The sequence below is a fragment of the Canis lupus genome, chromosome 8, assembly GCF_011100685.1.
Source record: "Canis lupus familiaris isolate Mischka breed German Shepherd chromosome 8, alternate assembly UU_Cfam_GSD_1.0, whole genome shotgun sequence".
Lineage (NCBI taxonomy): Eukaryota > Metazoa > Chordata > Mammalia > Carnivora > Canidae > Canis > Canis lupus.
This window is the reverse complement of record NC_049229.1, coordinates 1,279,559-1,297,636: the sequence shown is the minus strand read 5'-3', so window position 1 is coordinate 1,297,636 and position 18,078 is coordinate 1,279,559. Positions and strand designations below refer to the sequence as shown.

The following is an 18,078-nucleotide window of genomic DNA, read 5'->3' as shown; positions in this document are numbered from 1 at the left end:
ATTTAACCCTATTGGTCCCAGCTGATGGACGTTAAGGCTGTTTATAAGCTTTCACAATTGGGATCGGTGAACAACGCTATAAATAGAATGTATTTTTATTTATTTTTTAAAGATTTTATTCATGAGAAACAGAGAGGCAGACACAGGCAGAGGGAGAAGCAGGCTCCTTGCAGGACAGGTTCCCAGGATCCCAGGATCACCCGGTGAGGTGAAGGCAGACACTCCAGCGCAGAGCCACCCAGGTGCCCTCCCTAAAGTCCCACAGTCTCCCGGAGCCGAGATCCTAATTCCTACTGCGCACAGTGTCCGGAGGAGAAAGGGCCTCCTCATCAGGGCCTTTCCAGGGTGGGCCCTGCTGCGGGGAGGGAGGGGAGACGCAGGTGAAGAAGGAGGAGTTAGGACTAGTGCCAATTCCACAATCCGTTGTCTTTTCTGCAACAGTGTCTTTGCTGAGGAAAAAGGTTCAGTGCTTAAAAGCAGAAAGAAAGGAAGAAAAAGAAACAGTTTGAAGCGGCCGATACACTGGATGTAAAACACTGAACATCATGCTTTTTTGGGTTCTTTGCCATCGTTCTGCTTTCCCCGACTGTCCTTTTTTGTCTTTTCCAATCACCATTTCCCTCGTTAAAATCACTTTCAGGCCAAGGAACACTTTTTTTTTTAAGTCTTAAAATTCATTTCATTCTTTAAAAAGTCTCATTTGGATTCAGTTTGCCAACGTCGTAACTAACACCCAGCGCTCATCCCCTTTTTAAGATTCTAATGACAGTTTTTTTTCAAGCTTTCTTGAGACATTCCGGGACGCGGCGCCCGGGGAAGGGGCCTGGCGTGCGGGTTCGCGGCCGGGCGCCGTGTGGTGCAGGTGGGCGCGTGGCCCGGGGTGCGCACTGCGCGGGCTGCGGGCTCCATCCCCCCGGGCGCGGCCCCGCCCCGGCCCGCCGGTCGCCGCCCTGGGGTGCGGGCCGGGGGCGGGGGCGGGGGCGGGGGCGGGGCCGGGGGGGGCGGGGGCCGGGGCGGGGCGGGCCGGGGGCGGGGTTGCGGGGGCCGGGGCGGGGCGGGCCGGGCCGGGGGCTGGCGGGCGCCCCAGGTTGTTGTGAGGAGCGTCGCCAGGGGTGAGCGCCGTAATCCGAACCAGCTGTGTGCAGACCGAGGCCCCATTTGCATTGTTTAACATACTTAGAAAATGAAGTGTTCATTTTTAAGATTCCTCCTGCAGTTGGACTGAGCGGGGCTAAGCGGAACCAGGTGCTCCCCGAGCGGGCTCCGCCGCGGCCGCAGGACGCAGGCCCTCCCGGCCCCTCCCGGCCCCTCCGGCCCCTCCGGCCCCTCCGCGACGGGCTGGTGCCCCGGACGGCAGCCCCGGAGCCCCGCGGACGGCGCCACAGCCCAGGCCGCGGCTGCAGGCCCCCGCCCCTCGCCGCCCCGCCCGGCCCCGGCCCCGGCCCCGGCCCCGGCCCCGGCCCCGGCCCCCGCGCCGCGGACATGCCCGGACTCCAGAGGTAGGTGCCCGCCCGGGGGTCGCCCGCCCGCCCCCGCCCCCGCCCCCGCCCCCCCGGGCCGCCCGCGCGCTCGCACCGCCGAGCCGAGCCGAGCCGAGCCGAGCCGAGCCGAGCCGAGCCGAGCCGAGCCGGGGTCTCCGGGGCGGGCCGGGCCGGGCGCTCACCTGGCCGCGCCGCGCGAGGCCGCCTGCCGTGTGCGCGGGGTCGGTGCCCGCATCCCGGCGCCCAGCCCCCAGCCCCCAGCCCCCAGCCCCCAGCCCCCAGCCAGCGGCCGCGGGGACCGGGTCGGCAGCCGGAGAACACGGGAGCGCGCTTCGGCCCCTCCGGGGAAGCTGCGGCCCGAGCCGAGGAAGCCCCGGGCTCCCGGGACCGAGCCGGGCGGCGGCGGGCAGCAGGCTGCCCCGGACTTTCGGGCGAGCCTTCACCTCCGGAGGCTCCTGGGGCTCTGCACGACCGGGCATCTGCCTTCACGAGAGGGGCAGGGCAGCGAGGCGGGAGCCGCTTCGTTTTCAAAAGACCCGTCTTCGTCGACCCCAAGGCTCCCGCCGGGGCCAGGCTTCAGGCTGCAGCGCTCAGAGCGGACCTGCCGGGGGCTGCCCCGCAGCGTAGGGGGGTACCGGGCAGACGGGGCGGGGGCGGGGGCGGGGGTCAGCATGCCGCTTCCACTAGCTCCTGGAGCCTTCCGCCTTCAGCCAGGCTGTTCCGTCTCCAACATAAACGAGACAGGATTTTATAACCTGGCGAAAGGAAACTTCGTGTGAAGAAACAGGAAAACATTGAAATTCATAATATACAGCTCGGAAAATAAATTTGTTATTGTTCTTTCATTCCTTCCAGATATAAATCTGGCCATCACAAATATCAAACAGTCCTGGGATCTGGCTCTGCACTTTATAAGGTCAGGGCTGTCTCGGGCATTGTAAGACCTGGCTCACACAGGCACTCAGACAAGATGAGAACATGTGGACTCTCAGGGTCTTTATTCTCTGGTTCCGGGGCTCGAGGAAGGAAGCGAGCCCGCGTCTTCTCGCACCACATCTCAGTTCTGCCCTCCCCGGAATGTCAGCTCGGTGCCAGGGCCCTCTGAGCCCTCGGGCTTGCTGGTTCACATGAACCTTGTGTCATGCACTGAGTGGCATCTATCGAAAGTTCTTTTTATGGAGGGAGGAGTTGTAGAGTAGAGGTGTGCGCTGGTAGTGGCAGGTCTTCAAGGCACCTCCTCCAGGAAGCCTTCTCAGGCGGCCCTTTCCTTGCCCGCATCCTGGCTCACGTGGTGCTCACGGGGCCTGTCTCTAAGTGCCCTTGCCAACCTGCAGAGATGGTACGGGTTCAGGTGGCACTCCCGCCAGCTCCCCAGGGTGGCGATGGGGTCACAGTTTGGTTGCTCTTCTGTCTAGGATCTCTGTTGGCAAAGAGCACTCACTTGGATGAATCATTACAGAACTAGACACTAAAATAGCACTAAATAGCTCTTCATTTACATAGGTTTTTTTTTAAACCATTGTCATCATTTAAAAAAAAAAGATTTGTTTATTCATTTATTTGAGAGAGAGAGCACACACGAGCATGAGCAGGAGGGCAGAGGAAGAGGGGGTCTCAATCAGACTCCCCTCTGAGCACAGAGCCCTTCATGGGGCTCAATCTCACAACCCTGGGATCACGACCTGAACCAAAATCAAGAGTCAGACACTGACCAACGGAACCCTCCAGGTGCCCCTACAGCATCGGGATCCCTTTTTGAGTTTAGGATTGGGTAGCATTGACTGCCCTCGGTGCAGTCACACAGTGGGTCTCCAGGACTCTTCTCATCTTGCAAAACTGAGACTCCGTCCTTGCGAAGCACTGCCTCCCCCCGCCCCACCCCCATTCTTCCTTCCCCTGTGCCCCCCGCGTCCCCGTCCAACTCTCTCTAGGCCTTTAGCTGTTCATGGCCCTCAGGTAAACACACTTGGAGGGTATTTATCCTTCTGCTGGGGGGGTCGTGTCCCGAGCTCCCTGTCCCCCCATCCCCGGGGCTGTCCCTGGGGTGGCCTGGCTCCCGCCGCCGCAAATCCCCTCCTTGGTAAGCCGACGAATATTCCGAATATTCCGCTCACCCACCCCTCCGCCTGGGGACCCTGGGGTTGCTTTCAGCTTCGGGCTGTTGTGAATGACTCTGCTGTAAACCCGGGTGTGTGGATACCCCGTCAGGGCCCCGCTTGCACTTCGTCTGCGTGTTCTCCAGGGCGTGGAATTGCTGGAGCCTATGGTACATGCAGTTTTAATTTCCCGGGCGGCTACCACCCAGCTGCACCATCAGACTTCCCCACCGACTGCGCACAGGCTTCCAGTGGCTTCACATCCTTTCCAACGTGTGCTGTTTTCTGCTTTTTTTAAAGAAAATATTTTATTTCTTTATTATATACAGAGAGAGGACAAGCAGGGTAAGCAGCAGAGGGAGTGGGAGAGGCAGGCTCCCTGTGGGGAGCCCGATGTGGGACTCATCCCAAGAACCCGGGGTCATGCCCTGAGCTGAAGGCAGACGCTTCACCGCTGAGCCCCACCCCCACCCCCGGGCCCCTGTTTCTGCTCTTTTGATTATAAGCCATGCTGACAGATGTAAGGTGGCATCTACACTGAGAGGTTAAGGCATATTGGCCACCACGATTTTGTTGGATGGAAGCTCGTGGGTGCCGAAGCCTGGGAGGTGCAGGCTCGGGGAGGTTGGGGGCGGCGGGCCTGCGGGCAGCTCTGGGCTTAGGGGACTTCCCGCCGACCCCCGTGTGCCCCAGGGCTCGAGTGCTTCACGTGGGTGCCTGCCTCCTCCCTCGAGGGTGCTGTGGGCTTGGTCACTCCTGAATCCGTTTCAGGAAAAAGACGTTCCAACCTCAGGCAAATCTTGTGTGAGAGGTAGAGACGGCGCAGTCGGTCAGTACATTGGTCATGCCACAGGGGTGGGTTTCAGACTTTCTCTTTGAAGCAGCAAAACCTTTTACCTAAAAAAGAAAAGTCATCTTACACATTATCCCAACACTCGAAACCAATAGAAGAGGCGTGGTTTTGTTTGGGGCGATCGGGGGCATCTGGAGCCTGCTGACCTGGCCCCCCCATAAATACACAGGGTGGAGTCCCCATTGCAGGATCATGGGCAGCGTGAGACCCATGTTTGTTCCCAGACCTGGATTCTGGAACGATCATGGGTATTTATGTATCAACTTCTTGCTCCCCGCAGGATTCTCACCGTTACCATTCTGGCTGTCTGTCTTCTGAGCCCTGGGAAGGCACAGGTATGATTTTGACTTTGTTTATTATCTAGAAGCATGTTAAATATCGGAATGAGGGTGTCCAGCCCTGCGTTTTGGAATCCCAGGGTGGGGGGGGGGCAGAGGGGGCGCCACAGCTCACCTGAGCTGAGCTCCACCCCTGCATGCAGGGGGCAGCCAGGCTCTGAGAGGCGGTTGCCTGCCCCTGGTGACAACGTCGTCGTCTTTAAGTGGCAGGGCTGTGACTTGAGGCCTCTGATCCCTAATCTGAGACTGGGAATGGGATCCGCTGCCTCCGTGATGTCTTTCAGGTCTTGATTCACAGTCAGTGTTGAGAAGTCAGAGGTGCTGTGGTGCTTGGGGGCGGCGGTGCCCTTCGTGCACGTGGCCCATGTGGGACTGTGTCTCCATAGACGCGCATCCCCAGCGGGATGGGGGTCCTGCGTCTGGGCCAAGCCCCTGGCAGGAGTGTGGAGGGCTGGTGGGGGGGAGGCTCAGGTGGGGGCCCGGACTTTACGAAGCCATGTCTATGTTAGCCTTGGGGGCTGTGGGTACATCCCTCCTGAAAACTCAGAGCGGCCTCTAACTCTAGCTCAGAAATGAGTGAGGCCTCACCACGGAGCAGGGCTAAGGGTGGGGGAGTATATTTTTTTCACTTCAAATTACGAATTTCAAAATAGATTCAGGCTATTAGGGATAGACAGGGTCTTGGAGGGGCCTTGGAGTTTGGTGGTCCAGCCTCACGGTGACAGACGGTGACATCCAGGCCCAGGGAGGACAGGGTCCTGGGCTGCACGGTGCATGTTAGGCCCTTTGCAAACATTGACACTTGGAACCGCCTGGAAGGAGGCACTGTCACCCCCATTCACGGGTGAGGAGATAAAGGCAGAGGAAGTTGTAGGTGAGAGGCTGATGCCGGGCAGGCTGGTGGCTTTGAGCCCTCACTGGCGCTTAGTGGGTAAGCCAGTCCCGGACATCCGTCTCGCGGTTTCCCGAGCTTTATGGCACAGCCTCCTGGCTCATAGCTCCCTTTCTTTTGCCCTGAGGCCCTGAGGCCCTGAGCCTCCAGAGCCCTCCCATGAATACAGGCTGACTCCATCATCTCCAAGCACCAGCCCATGGCCCTGGGAAGCCAAGCCCTGGGAGCTGCAGGGAGGGCCAGGGAGGGGATCCCCATGGTCAGAAGCATTCCTTCTCCACCTCGCCTCCGAGATCTGTCGGCCCCATGACATTTTTCTGAGGCCGTAAAGCTGTGCCTTGAGGTGCACGTGAAGACCACGACCCTTGGGGACTGTTGAGGCCTATTTCTGGAAGCATCTTTGTGTGGTTGTTGTGCCGAGATGCAAGTAGAGGGGTTTCCCCAAGTCGGCTTTTCTTACCAAACCCACCACTTTGCTGTGTGTACAGCTTTCAGGGTGGAGGGTGCAGGGAGGGGATGTCACAGCAGGCAGGGTGCTCACCACAGTCCCTGACAAGGGGTCACATAGCACCTGGGGTAAGAGTGATCGCCCTTAACCGCAGTTGTAGCCATTCTTGGAAAGAGATGAATACAGATGTGCCTCATCACCATGCAGACCAAGTGTGGTTACTGCCCTTCATAGCTACAGTGGGAGATAGCCCCCAAATCTGCTACAATTGGGGGTTTTGAAGCAATGACGTGGGGGGCGGGGGTTAAAGAGTGATGCTCAGTGTACAATGATGATAAAAAATACTAAGAAGAATGGGGGTAAATAGGCCTTATAATAGGTGTTGGTGTTACAGATGCTTTTTTTTTTTTTCCTTTACTTCATTTCTGGAACTTTCTGTGATATCCTTGTAATACTTTTATATTAAAAAAACAAAAACAAAAACAAAAAACAAACAAAAAAAAAACGAAGGACTACAAGCTCACCTCTGTCTCCTTTCTCCTTGCCTGCAGCAACAATGCACTAATGGCTTCGATCTGGACCGCTCGTCAGGACAGTGTTTAGGTACGGGGCCTCCGAGGATCCTGCGCTGGGGTGGGGGATGTTTGGTGATAGACCCGATGACAGGGCCATGTCTGTCTCGGCCGTTGCTCGACATAATGAAATCTGTGTTGGCCTGGATCGTGGAAGAAAACAGGGCCACAGAAGGTGTCAAGAATGGCCTTTGGTCAATCACCTCCTTTGTGGGCAGTCCTGCGAGGGGGCAGGAAGGGCCACACGGATCCGTGTCCCCGGGGCTCTCCGCATTCGCTTCCTATCTGCTGTAACCAATGGCCACAGATGTAGTGGTTTAAACAACAAAAATGTATCTCCCAGCTCAGTGATCTATGGATCATTATCTATGTTATTGGTAGGTCGGAGGTTGTATGGGGGTCTCCCAGGCAAACATGGAGGTCCAGCAAGGCTTTGCTCCTTTCGAGGAGCTCTCGGGGAGACTCCTTGTCCCTGCTCACTGGTGGTGTTGGTAGAATCCACTTCCTTTTTTTGGAAACATTGAGATACAATGGACACACCACGTTGTGTGAGCTCAAGGTGTAGGTAGGACTCATTGGTGTGACACGCGTACGTATCACGGTGATCGCTGCCGCAGCCCCTGCTGCAGCTCCGTCACACCACATAGTCACCTTTCTTTTCTTATGGTGAGAACATGTGAGATCTGCTCTCTTAGCAGTTTCCAAGTGTGTCAGCGACCCTCACGGTGCTGTACCAGCACGCACGCAACTTATAACCGAGACTTTGTTCCCCTCACCAGCCTCTCCCAGACCCCAGCCCTTGTCAGCCACCCTTTTACTCACGATTGTTATGAGTTTGGCTTTTTTGATTCCACATATAAGGGAGGTCGTACAGGATTTGTTTTCCTGCGCCTGGCTTATCTCATTTAGCGTAACACCCTCGAGGTCCATCCATGGTGTTGGAAATGGCAGGACTTCCTTCTCTCTCTCTCATGGCTGAAAATGCCCACTGAGTGTGCATGTGTATGAATATGTGTGTGTGCGTGTGTACCTTGATATAAACACATCTTCACCCACCTTATCCATTCCTCTGCTGATGTACACGTTGGTGGCTTCCACGTCTTGGCTCTTGTGAACTGCCCTGCAGGGAGCATGGGAGTGCAGGTGTCTCTTTGAGGTTCTGCTCTCATTTCCTTCAGATAAGTACCCAAAATTGGGATTGCTGGACCATATGGTGGTCCTATTTTTAACTTTTTGAGAAACCTCCAGATCCCTCTCTGTAGTGGCTGCACCAGTTTGCATTCCCGTGGCATTTCCCACAGTTGCAGGACTGGAGCCCCCAGGTCCTTGCTGGCTGTCAGTAGAGGTCTTTCCCTCCTCATCCCCTGCCTCGTGGTCCCCTCCTCCATCTTCAGAGCCACCACTGTGGGTTAAGTCCCTCACAGGCTCTGGATCTCTTCTTTTCCCGTTGTCACATCTCTCTGACTGACCCTTCTTGCCTCTTCTTCTGCTTTTAAGGACTTCTGTGATGACACTGGGCCCACTCATGTAATCCCCCCACATCTCAAGGTCAGCCGGGTAGCAGCTTAAATTCCACCTGCTACCTCATTTTCCTTTACTGAGTAGCCTGATGCTGCCACCAGTTCCGAGGATGAGGACTGACATTTGGGGGCTATTCTCCTAGTACGTCATCTGGTGGAAAAGGTAGACCTGGACAGAGAGAACACCGTATGTGCTGGAATAACAATCATTGCCAAGTTAAGGCCAGAGCCATGGGCCCTACAGAAGTAGGGGAGGCAGTGATGTCTTATGTCAGGGGTCAATAAAAAAAGCCTTCATGGAGGCCACATTTGAATCTAGTATTTTTTTTAATGTTTTATTTATCAGATGAGAAACATAGGCAGAGACATAGGCAGAGGGAGGTCCTGGATCCCCGGACCCCGGAGTCATGTCCTGAGCCACTCAGGTGCCCCTGAATTGAGAACTGAGGGATGAGTAGGATCCTGAGAAATGGCATCCCAAGTGGAAGAAACAGCAGAAGTGAAGACCGGGGTGGAAAGGACACTGCGAGTACAGAATAGTTTGCTGTGGCTGGAGCATAGCTCCTCTACCAGGACAATAAGGCAGCCCCACTTGCTCCCACCTGGGGGGTGTATTTAGCTTTTTGATTATATTTGATGGAAGCCAGGGGCTGTGTCTTCCTGGAGCTCACGTCAGCTAAGACCCAGAGGAGAGACACATGGTTCCCAAAAGTGATGAGTGGTGAGGAACAACACAACCCTGCTGTGGAAAACCTGGGTGTGCACTTTGATTAGAGGCACTGGGAGACGGGGGTGCGCCAGGGGCAGAGAGGGGGGCAGCGGGCCATTGTTTTCTGTCCCACCGGCCTTCTGGAGGGCCTCAGGCTTACGGCTGCAGATGGGGCACCTGAGCCTCAGCATTTCCCTTTCCTGGTGGGCCTTCGTGTGCATTTCTTTGGAGGGGCTGCTTGGGGTGAGCCATCGGGCTTCCGACATGTGTCCCCCAGGCGCTGGCCCCTGTGGAGTGACCCCAAGGCTGCGACAGGGCCCAGCGGGTAGGCTCAGATAGTAGGCTGCTATGCTGGAGCCAGAGCCCAGGGGTCCCCTGCCCCATCCTTGCAGGGCCGATTTTCTCAGGAACCTGCCTCCTGCTCCTGGCATGATGAGCAGAACATTAGCCTGTCTGGAAATGGGCCTGTTGTGGGCTCAGTGTGAGCTGACCTGCAAGGAAGCCTCCACTTTGCTAATAGGTGGCTAGCTCTCAGCCAGGCCGGACGTCTTCCTGCGTGCAAGCGGCTGTCTCCCGTGCCCAGCTGTTATTTGGAGTAGAGGTGGGAGTAATGATTAGGTCTGTCCCCATGTTTCCCAGGGGCACAGGGGGGCCTCTGAGGTGTTACTCACAGAGAGATCCTCTAGTTTAGTATTTATAGATTCCTTTTTCCTGTTTTTCCTTCTATTCATGTTAATTGATAGTGTTTTTACTTGGGCTTCAAATGGGGGTGATAATGTTTTGTGGATACGGCCCCCAAATGGTGATGTGGTCTCTAATGGCTGATGCTCAGGTGACGCTGGTCAGTGTGATCCCATTTAGCCAGCATGTGAGAGTCCCTGCAGTGATGAACCAGGGACTCTCCTCAGCGTCTGGGAGCATGTGGTAGTGAAGAGGTCTTGGGGTCTTTGGCTTAAATATGCAGCACGTAGGGCATGGGCAGGGAGCCGCTAACACTCATCCTTTCCGTGGCCCTTCCAGATATTGATGAATGCCGGACCATCCCTGAGGCCTGCCGAGGAGACATGATGTGTGTTAACCAAAACGGCGGGTATTTATGCATCCCCCGGACAAACCCAGTGTACCGAGGGCCCTACTCGAACCCCTACTCAAACCCATACACGGGTCCGTACCCAGCAGCGGCCCCACCACTATCAGCTCCAAACTACCCCACCATTTCGAGGCCTCTCATATGCCGCTTTGGATACCAGATGGATGAGAGCAACCAGTGTGTGGGTGAGTAGCCTGGCATCTCCGGCTTCTGTGCTCTGGTCAAGTCCTAATCCCGCCACAGTGAAGTCTTCACTCACGAAACAGTGACTTCTTACTTTCTATGAAGTTCCTTCACGTTTAGCAGCCCGTGTCTCTGGGAACCCTCCCAGCTGGGAGTAGCTTGGATTGATGTACGTGAGGGTTCTTCATCCAGAGAGCCAATTTTTCTTCATTTTCATCTGTCAGTCTGTCTCTCTGTCATCTATCTATTTAAAGACGAAGTTTATATTTTTTCTGTTTGATAAAAAATGCTTCTGGTTTCACTGAGTAAATCCCAAAGAGAAGATCTAGAAAGGACCAGCAGTTTCTCTGCAACACTCCTCACCCTCGAATGGAATGTATACTCTTGAAATAAAAAGTCCTGAAGGCCACGGCCAATTGTTCTGGAAAGAGAGTGGGTTCCTTGGGTGGGTGCCAATGTTCTTTTGGCTAAAATGTGAGCCTCACTGATGGTAATTCACAGCAGGAGTAGACCTCTGGGAAGAAGGCGACACCAGAGGCTGTGAGGCCCCCAGGGGGTTGGCAAGCTGTTTGACTGGTGCCCTAGTGAGCTTTGGTATCTGTGGGACAGGGTGGGCCTTGGCAGAGGGTTACCTGGGATCCTCTCTTGGTTGCTTTGATGGTTGGACTAAAACCTTTGTAACTATTTCTAACTTTGGCAGATGGACTAGAGCTATGATGGACTTTTTTTTTTTATCATATGCACCCCATATCCAAGATCATTTTGAGCCTGAAGCCCCATTATAGACATATTTATAAATTACATACATATCCTGTTATGCTAATATGGTTTGAGGAGTGTAATGCATCCATTCAAAAATAGAACATTTTAGAAGATGTGATAGAAATAAATGTGCCTTGAAGCTCTGATACTTCCTTCTGATGTCCTCAAAGGTCTGGAGACCACTGGTGTACCTAGTGAGATTTTTTTTTTTTGTTGGTCCCATTTCAGGGCTCTGAAGCATTGAGCTGTTAGAGAGGCTGGGTTGATTATTTCATGACGTCTTCTATACGTTCATGCAAACGAGTGTCACATTGCCATCTGGATCCATGCAAATAGTATGCAAACAAGTAGCCTGCAGAGTTGCGAGGGGAGAACTTCTCCATTCTTAGGGGTTGCGAGGGACATGGGGTGTGTGAGTGTGTGTGTGTGTGTGTGTGTGTGTGTGTGAGAGAGAGAGAGAGAGAGAGAGGCAGAGGAGGAAGAGAGTGAAAAGGAGGGGTGAGGCAGGGAGGGGAGAGCTGGTTGGTGGTCACTCTGAAGGTGAAGAATGTGGGGTCCAGTCAACCCAGAGATGCAGTTTGGTGGAGGAGGAGGTAGCACGCTTCTTTATTAACAAGCAGCAGAACCGCTGTAACTGGAAGGGACTTTACCAATTGAACTCCAGCCTCCTCATTTTGTAGGAAAGGGAGCCTGGACTCCAGTGAGTTTGTAGTGACAGAGGTAGAGTGGGAGTCCACTGGGCTGACTGCCAATATCTACGTTCCTAACTTGGCCGCATGACCTGTCTTGTGTGGTAGAAAAGAAATGATCCCGAAAGAAATGCAGAGGAGAGATTGGGGTGGCGCTCCTCTTCCAGGATGCCTGCCCTGTGGGGCTGGATGTGCCAAATGTGCAACTCTAAGGGAGGGAGGCGGTGTAATAACCCACTGGACTTTGGGAGGGGGCCCTCTGTGGTGCAGGGTGCCTGCCTGATGTCGGGGGCAGCCCCACAGGCCCCTCTGGGGAGAAGCTGGGACTGGCGCATGGCCTCCTGAAGCAGGCCCCTCTCCCCCCCCCACAGACTTCTTTCCAGGATTGCAGGGCCCTTGAGAACAGGGACGGGGCTGGGAAATCTAGTCTTCTCCCGGCCCTCGTGATGTCATGCAGCTTTATGGCTCCCAAGCTGTCACACGGGAGCTGCCGGGCTTTCATAGTGGCCCTTGTGTAAGAAGAATAGAACCAAGGAACCCTAGTGAGACTTGGCCTGGGGCCCACCCATCTCCAAAACGTTCAGCATTATGCATTCATAAGCGCGGAGTCCCTTCAACTTCCCTTCCATTTCCTGCTGCACAGAGGTCCTTCTGGGCATTGTAAGAGGTGGCGTCACAGGGGCGGGGTGACCGAAGGGACCAGGAAGGGAGTCAGTTTCCACATACTGTTCCCTCCAGAACAAGGAGGTGAGAGGTGGGCTTGAGAACAGGCAGGAGGGAAGCAAGGCCTAGGGATGGTCGGCGAGGGGAAGGTGCCAAGGGGGGCCATTGTTAATGAAAGAGGAGGAGGTGAGGACGGGGTGCTCACCACCGGGAGGAGGAGAACGTGGTCTGAGCTGGTGGAGAAAGCATGGAAGGAGCAGTGCGTGATTGGAAAGAACTGGGAAATGTTCCTGAAATGCAGGTGTCCTAGGGAGGAGGGCCACCTCTCCAAGGGAGGCTTTTCTTCCTCCCCATCAGGATGAGATGAATAAACAAGAGTGAAGCCAGCAGTGGCATCACATCAAGAACAAACACTTGTGCGGTGTGGTGCGGGGTGCTGGGATGTGTACACGTGAACTAACACGTTTATGCCTCACGGCCGCCCCACATGGCAGAACTGTCACTATTCCTGTCATACTGGTCAGGCCCTGGAGCCCTTGGAGGAGGCCAGGAAATCTGGCTGAGGCGCAGTGCGGGGGTGAGCTGGGATGTGAACCCATTAGGCCCTGAATGAGGCTCAGCAAGGTTAAGGTGTGTTCACCTCAGAGAGTCTGCGTTGGAGCTCTGATTAAACATGAGCGCCTTCTCTTGCCTTTTTTTTTAGAATTAAAATTTTTGTCCTGTCACATTTTGAACATAGAGGTGGAGAGCAAAATGAGTACCACCTGTTTACCATTCGATTGCTATAATCAGCCTCGCTGGTCCTTTCCCCTCCCCCAGTGGATTCATTAGAGCAAACCTCAGTCATCATATGACTTTATCTTTAAAGACCTTAGAATATATCTCTAAGAGATACAGATTCCTTAAAATATATCGCCCCAACACTGTTATCAAACCTACAAAAGTCAACAATAATTCCTATTTATTGTTCAATATCCAGATGGTGTTCAAATTTCCCTGGTCATGTCATAAATGTTTTTTTGCCCCTGTTGGTTGGTTAGAACAGGATACAGATAAGGTCCAGGGGTTGCATTTTGTTGACAAGTCTCTTAAATTTCTCTGGATCTTTCCTGTCTCTCTGGCCAGGTGTTTTGTTAATGAGGCAGAGCGGTTTGTCCTGTAAAGTTCTTTACCTTTGGGATTTCTCTGATCACGTTTTTGGGGGCGGGTATTCAACATACTTCTTCACACCTTCTGCTTTTCCGTGAACTGGTAATGGTTAGATCTAGAGACCTCATCCAATTCAAGTTAAGCTTCTTTGGCAGACTGCTTCCTAGGCAACATCCCTGTTTTTTTGTCTTCCTTCTGCCCTGGTTTTTCCTCGTGAACTGTGAGACAATCTGCTTCAAGAAGCAAAAGGGCATTTTCCCTATGGCTTCCTTTCTCTGAGTCTTGGACCCAGTTTCAAAGAAGCAGTTTCCACTCTTGTGTCCAAATTAGCCCATGACCCCTCGCTGCAGGCCAGGCATGGCCGGCTCAGAGCACGGGTCCCCTGTGGTCCTGAATTTCCTTCTCGACTTCTCTCTTTTGGATTCTGCTTTGGAGGTGACTAGACCCTGTCCCTTCTGGAACAAAATCTGGTTTTGAGTCCCCCAACCCCTAGAAGTAAATCTGGATCACCCAGGACACTTGCAGAGTGAACAGCAACCCAATAAAGAATAACAGCCCATGAGCCAAGAGAGTTTTGAGTCCTCAAGAAAACTGGCATCTTTTCTCCGTGAGTGGGGTGGGACTTATGGCTGGTGAGGGTGGGTCTTTCAGCTCCCAGGCCCCGGGGAGACCGGTGCCGGTGATGGAGAACCAGAGGGACGCGGTGAGTGATCAAGGAGAAGGGGGCTGCTCTAGGGAAGCCTTACCTTACCTACCTAGACGCACCCAAGGCACAGACTGAAGTGAAAGCAAACACATCCCCAGGGCTGAGCTGCTGGAAGGCCTCACAGAAGTAGCGTGCTATGGGGTGACCAGTGTGGGCGCTGAAGGCTCAGAAAGAGGGGAGCTGAGCCGAAGGGTTGGGGCACCCATGGGTTGACCTTTGGCCACAGTCCCTGACTGTTGGTGTCACTCGTTTGTGCGTGTGTCCCCTTTGGGGCTAAGCTTGTCACCTCCCCGGGTGGACATTCTTCGTCTGGCTTTGCCAATCAACTTGGCTCAGTGGCAGATTTAGGGACTCCACCGGTGACAAGTGCTTGTGGAATGTTCTGTGGTTGTGCAAGCCGTCTTTCACTAGAGCCCTGCTCCCCTGGGGACCGCGGGGGCTCTCCCAGTCGTTTGTGAGGTTGTGAGCAATGACTTTCTTCTCCCTCCTGGCCCTGGGGATTTGTCATTGATTGAAATGCTTGGGCAGGCAGGTAGGGACATGCATGGATCCTTCTGGAAGATGGGTGGTGCTAGCCTGAGGCTTTCCTTGAGCTAGTTTTCCTGAAAGCCAACCATTTTTTTTTTTTTTCAACATTCAACATGTTGAATGTGACTGATGGAAACAGAGCACCTGTTGGTGTCAGGCTGTGGCCGGGCCACAGCCCGGGCGGGGGTGGGGGGGCTCTCCTCAGAGTTTATGGTCAAGGAAGGGAGATGAGACACAAGAGAAGCAGCTGAAATACTAGGTGGCCCATGGCAGGTCCCTGAGACAGTGAAGAGAAGGCAGAGATAGGGAGGCCATAGAAAGATTCATAGGGTCTGAAAATGTGCTGAAGGCCTCATTCTTTAACACCTTTAAAGTGACCTAGAACCCAGCTGGTGATGCACCCACCTCGCACTTTCACGCCTTTGCCCGGTTCTGGTCCCTTGGTCAGATTCTGCTCTGAGACCCCAGCAAATCCAGGTTCATTTAGACTCTGAACCCAAGCAGTGAGGAGTCCTTCCACCATGACGCTGGTCCCCAGTGGGTAAGGCCAGGCCAGGAGCACCTGTCACCATGTAGAAGTTCCTACAGGCTTTCCCTCCGATTTCTTATACCGGCGTGGGCTGATGAAAATCACATCCTTGGGGACAAGGCCAGAGGGAAACTGAAGGTGGCACCGACCGCTCGGTCCTCCAGCTGCCGAGGGCACCGGGCATAGGCAGGCCTGGGAGGAAACAGGCTGGGCTCAGGCAGGGGCTCCACAGGCGGCTTCGCTTTGCTGTCCTGGTGCACCAGGCTCTGCACGCTTGTTCACCTGTAGCCGGACCTTGCTATAGGTCTTGAGGAGCAGCTTAGCATCTCCGCACCTCAGGGTTTCTGTCTGTAAACGGGGAGAACGCTACCGGCTTCCTTCCATAGGCAGTTTGTGAGCCTTAAATGAGATTTTCATGTAAATGGTCAGGTGTGGGGGGTGGCTCATGGGAATGGCTCATGACAGGGCAGTGATCGTGATAACTGTTGTCAGTATTTCCAGTCCCAGCATTCCGTTAGGAGTTCTCCTGCTCCAAATCCCTAGTCCTGTTATTCTATCAGTGTTTATTATTTCCACTGGGTATTAGGTTTAATGGTGCATGACTTTTGGAGGGTTGAGGGTTGGATCCTTGACACTGGTTGGCATTCGGGATCTGCAGGGAGACCTCAGCAGAGAACGGACTCTGGGCAGCTCTTCTCCCAGGGAAATGCAGGTGGTGCCTCAGCAGGTCTGTGGTGAGGCCTGAGGTTCCAGCTTCCTTGGCAGCTCCCCAGTGAGGCAATGCTGCTGGTCCCAGAACCACGCTTTTTAAGCAAGGCTGTAGTCCATCTGTCTATTCTTAGATGAAACTGCATTTAAAAATACATGAAGAGGTGCCTGGCTAGTTCAGTTGAGCATGTGACTCTTGATCTTGAGGTCATGAGTTTCAGCCTCACGCTGGGGGTACAGATGACTAAAAACAAAACAGAAAACAAAACACTTAAAAGAAATGTTAAAACTTAATATTTATTTATTTATCTTAAAGATTTTATTTATCCATGAGACACAGAGACACAGGCAGAGGGAGAAGCAGGCTCCCTGCAGGGAGCCCGATGTGGGACTCGATCCTGGGACCCCAGGGTCATGCTGTGAGCCCAAGGCAGATGCTCAACCGCTGAGCCACCCCGACATCCCAAAACTTAATTTTTACAATATAATCCCCATATTGTTTGAATCTCTTGGCAGGATATATTATTTTTATTTAAAAACGAAAATACCACCAATTTTTTTTTTTTAAAGCATAAATCAGGGCAGATTGTTTGGTAAAGGGACCAGATAGGACATTGAGAAGAACTGAACAGTTTTGCTATTTCTTATCTGTGGGGCAGACAGAGGTCACAGGGCCTTTGTATAAGAAGAAAGGATGGTAGGATAGTAAAGCATCTTAGCTTGGGGTCTGCGGCTAGAATTCAGGGGATCTGTTGTCACGTTTTTCACCCATTGCCATCTAGAGAGGTTTGTCACTGTTTTCCATTGAGTAGGCAGTAAGCTGTAGGCCCTGCGCAGTACTGGGACAGTATTCGCAGGGGAAACACATATTTATATGTCATATCACAGCTGTAACAGTTCTTCTGAAGTGCTTGAAGTGTTCGGCACATCCTGAAATACCGTTCTCACTAATCCCTCCTTCAACACTGTACAAGATGCTGAGCTGCTGTCCCGTCTTGGTGTTCCATGCCCTGACCAGGGAGCACATATATGACCACGACATGCATTTGTTGTAGAGAGATTTTTTTCAGTGCCTTCATTGTGCTGGGTCTCCCTTGCCATCCCGTGAATTTAATTTCCTGCCGCTCACAGCATTCTTCCGAGAAGGGGCCTGTGGGCTTCATGGGTCTGTAGAACGGGCATGTTGCCTGCACACCACAGTCCTCCGTTGTCTGGAGGAGATGCTCTCTGGGGCCTCCTCCAACTCAAGAATGTTCTGCTTTTCTGAATCATCCCAGTCCTTAGGAAGACAGTCTGGATTTTCCACTTGTGCGTCCTGGTCCGGGGTGCTCACTGACGTGGCCTTGCTCTCCTCCTGTGCTCCAGCTGGCACGTGTGCTCGCTGGCGTCTGCCAGGACTGTGTCTGCCCTCCATGGACGAGGAATCCCCCCCAGCCACAGCCTCAGCTGCCCGGCCTCCACACGGGGTGGGCATCCGCCGCGGCCCACGCCCAGCCCTGGTGCCGTGGGGAGTGGGCACTTCCCCAGGGCTCAGCGGAGCAATTTTCTCAATGACCTATAAATTTTTCTTGGCTCTCACCTTATGTTCTTTGGTCTGGTCCTGTTTCTTTCAATTATAGTCTGTCCTGGAATTTGCCAGTTGTGTGTGGAGAGCAAGTGGTGTTGCAAGAGGATGGAGGAAGTGTGAGCCTTCAACAGCGGGATGCTTCAGCAGTGCCTTTGGTGGTCGCTGCAGAGGCGGGTGTCTGGCCGCATGTCTGGAGGGGGCCTGAGGGGGGCGGGAGGGCACGGTTGCCTGTCAGGGCCGGCCCGTGTGTTTGAAGTCCTGGGCGGTACGTACCCTGGTGCATCCGTAGATGTGTGATGCTTCCAAGGGTGTTGAAATAGAGGAAGGTGATCGGAGCCTCCCTTCTGTCTTCAGGACTAGGTGTAGATTGCATTTCCAACATCCCGTTGATGGAAGTGGATCAAGTGCGCTGCCGGCCAGCTCTGGAACAGAGCCACAGGCGCAGGCCTTGAACCTGCGTGGCCGCTTCCGCAGCTGTTCTCCACGGTGCATGTGTGCTTGGGTGCACATGGCCCCTGCCCTCGCCCCAGCTTGCGCAGGAACACGGTGACTTGGGAGCTCTTTGTGCCACCAGAAACGCAGGAAAGGAGATAAA

The 18,078-nt window shown here is 54.0% G+C and overlaps 1 protein-coding gene across 1 annotated transcript in view; it reads left to right on the top strand.

Annotated features, from left to right (window-relative positions):
* The first annotated feature begins 1,440 nt into the window (after positions 1-1,440).
* Positions 1,441-18,078, top strand: part of FBLN5 (fibulin 5) — a 69,584-nt gene continuing 52,946 nt past the window's right edge. The window contains exons 1-4 of the mRNA XM_038544113.1: positions 1,441-1,499; positions 4,711-4,765; positions 6,660-6,711; positions 9,930-10,184. Of these exons, the coding sequence (XP_038400041.1) occupies positions 1,483-1,499; positions 4,711-4,765; positions 6,660-6,711; positions 9,930-10,184 (379 nt within the window). The 5' untranslated portion in view covers positions 1,441-1,482. The remainder of the gene's footprint in view (positions 1,500-4,710; positions 4,766-6,659; positions 6,712-9,929; positions 10,185-18,078) is intronic.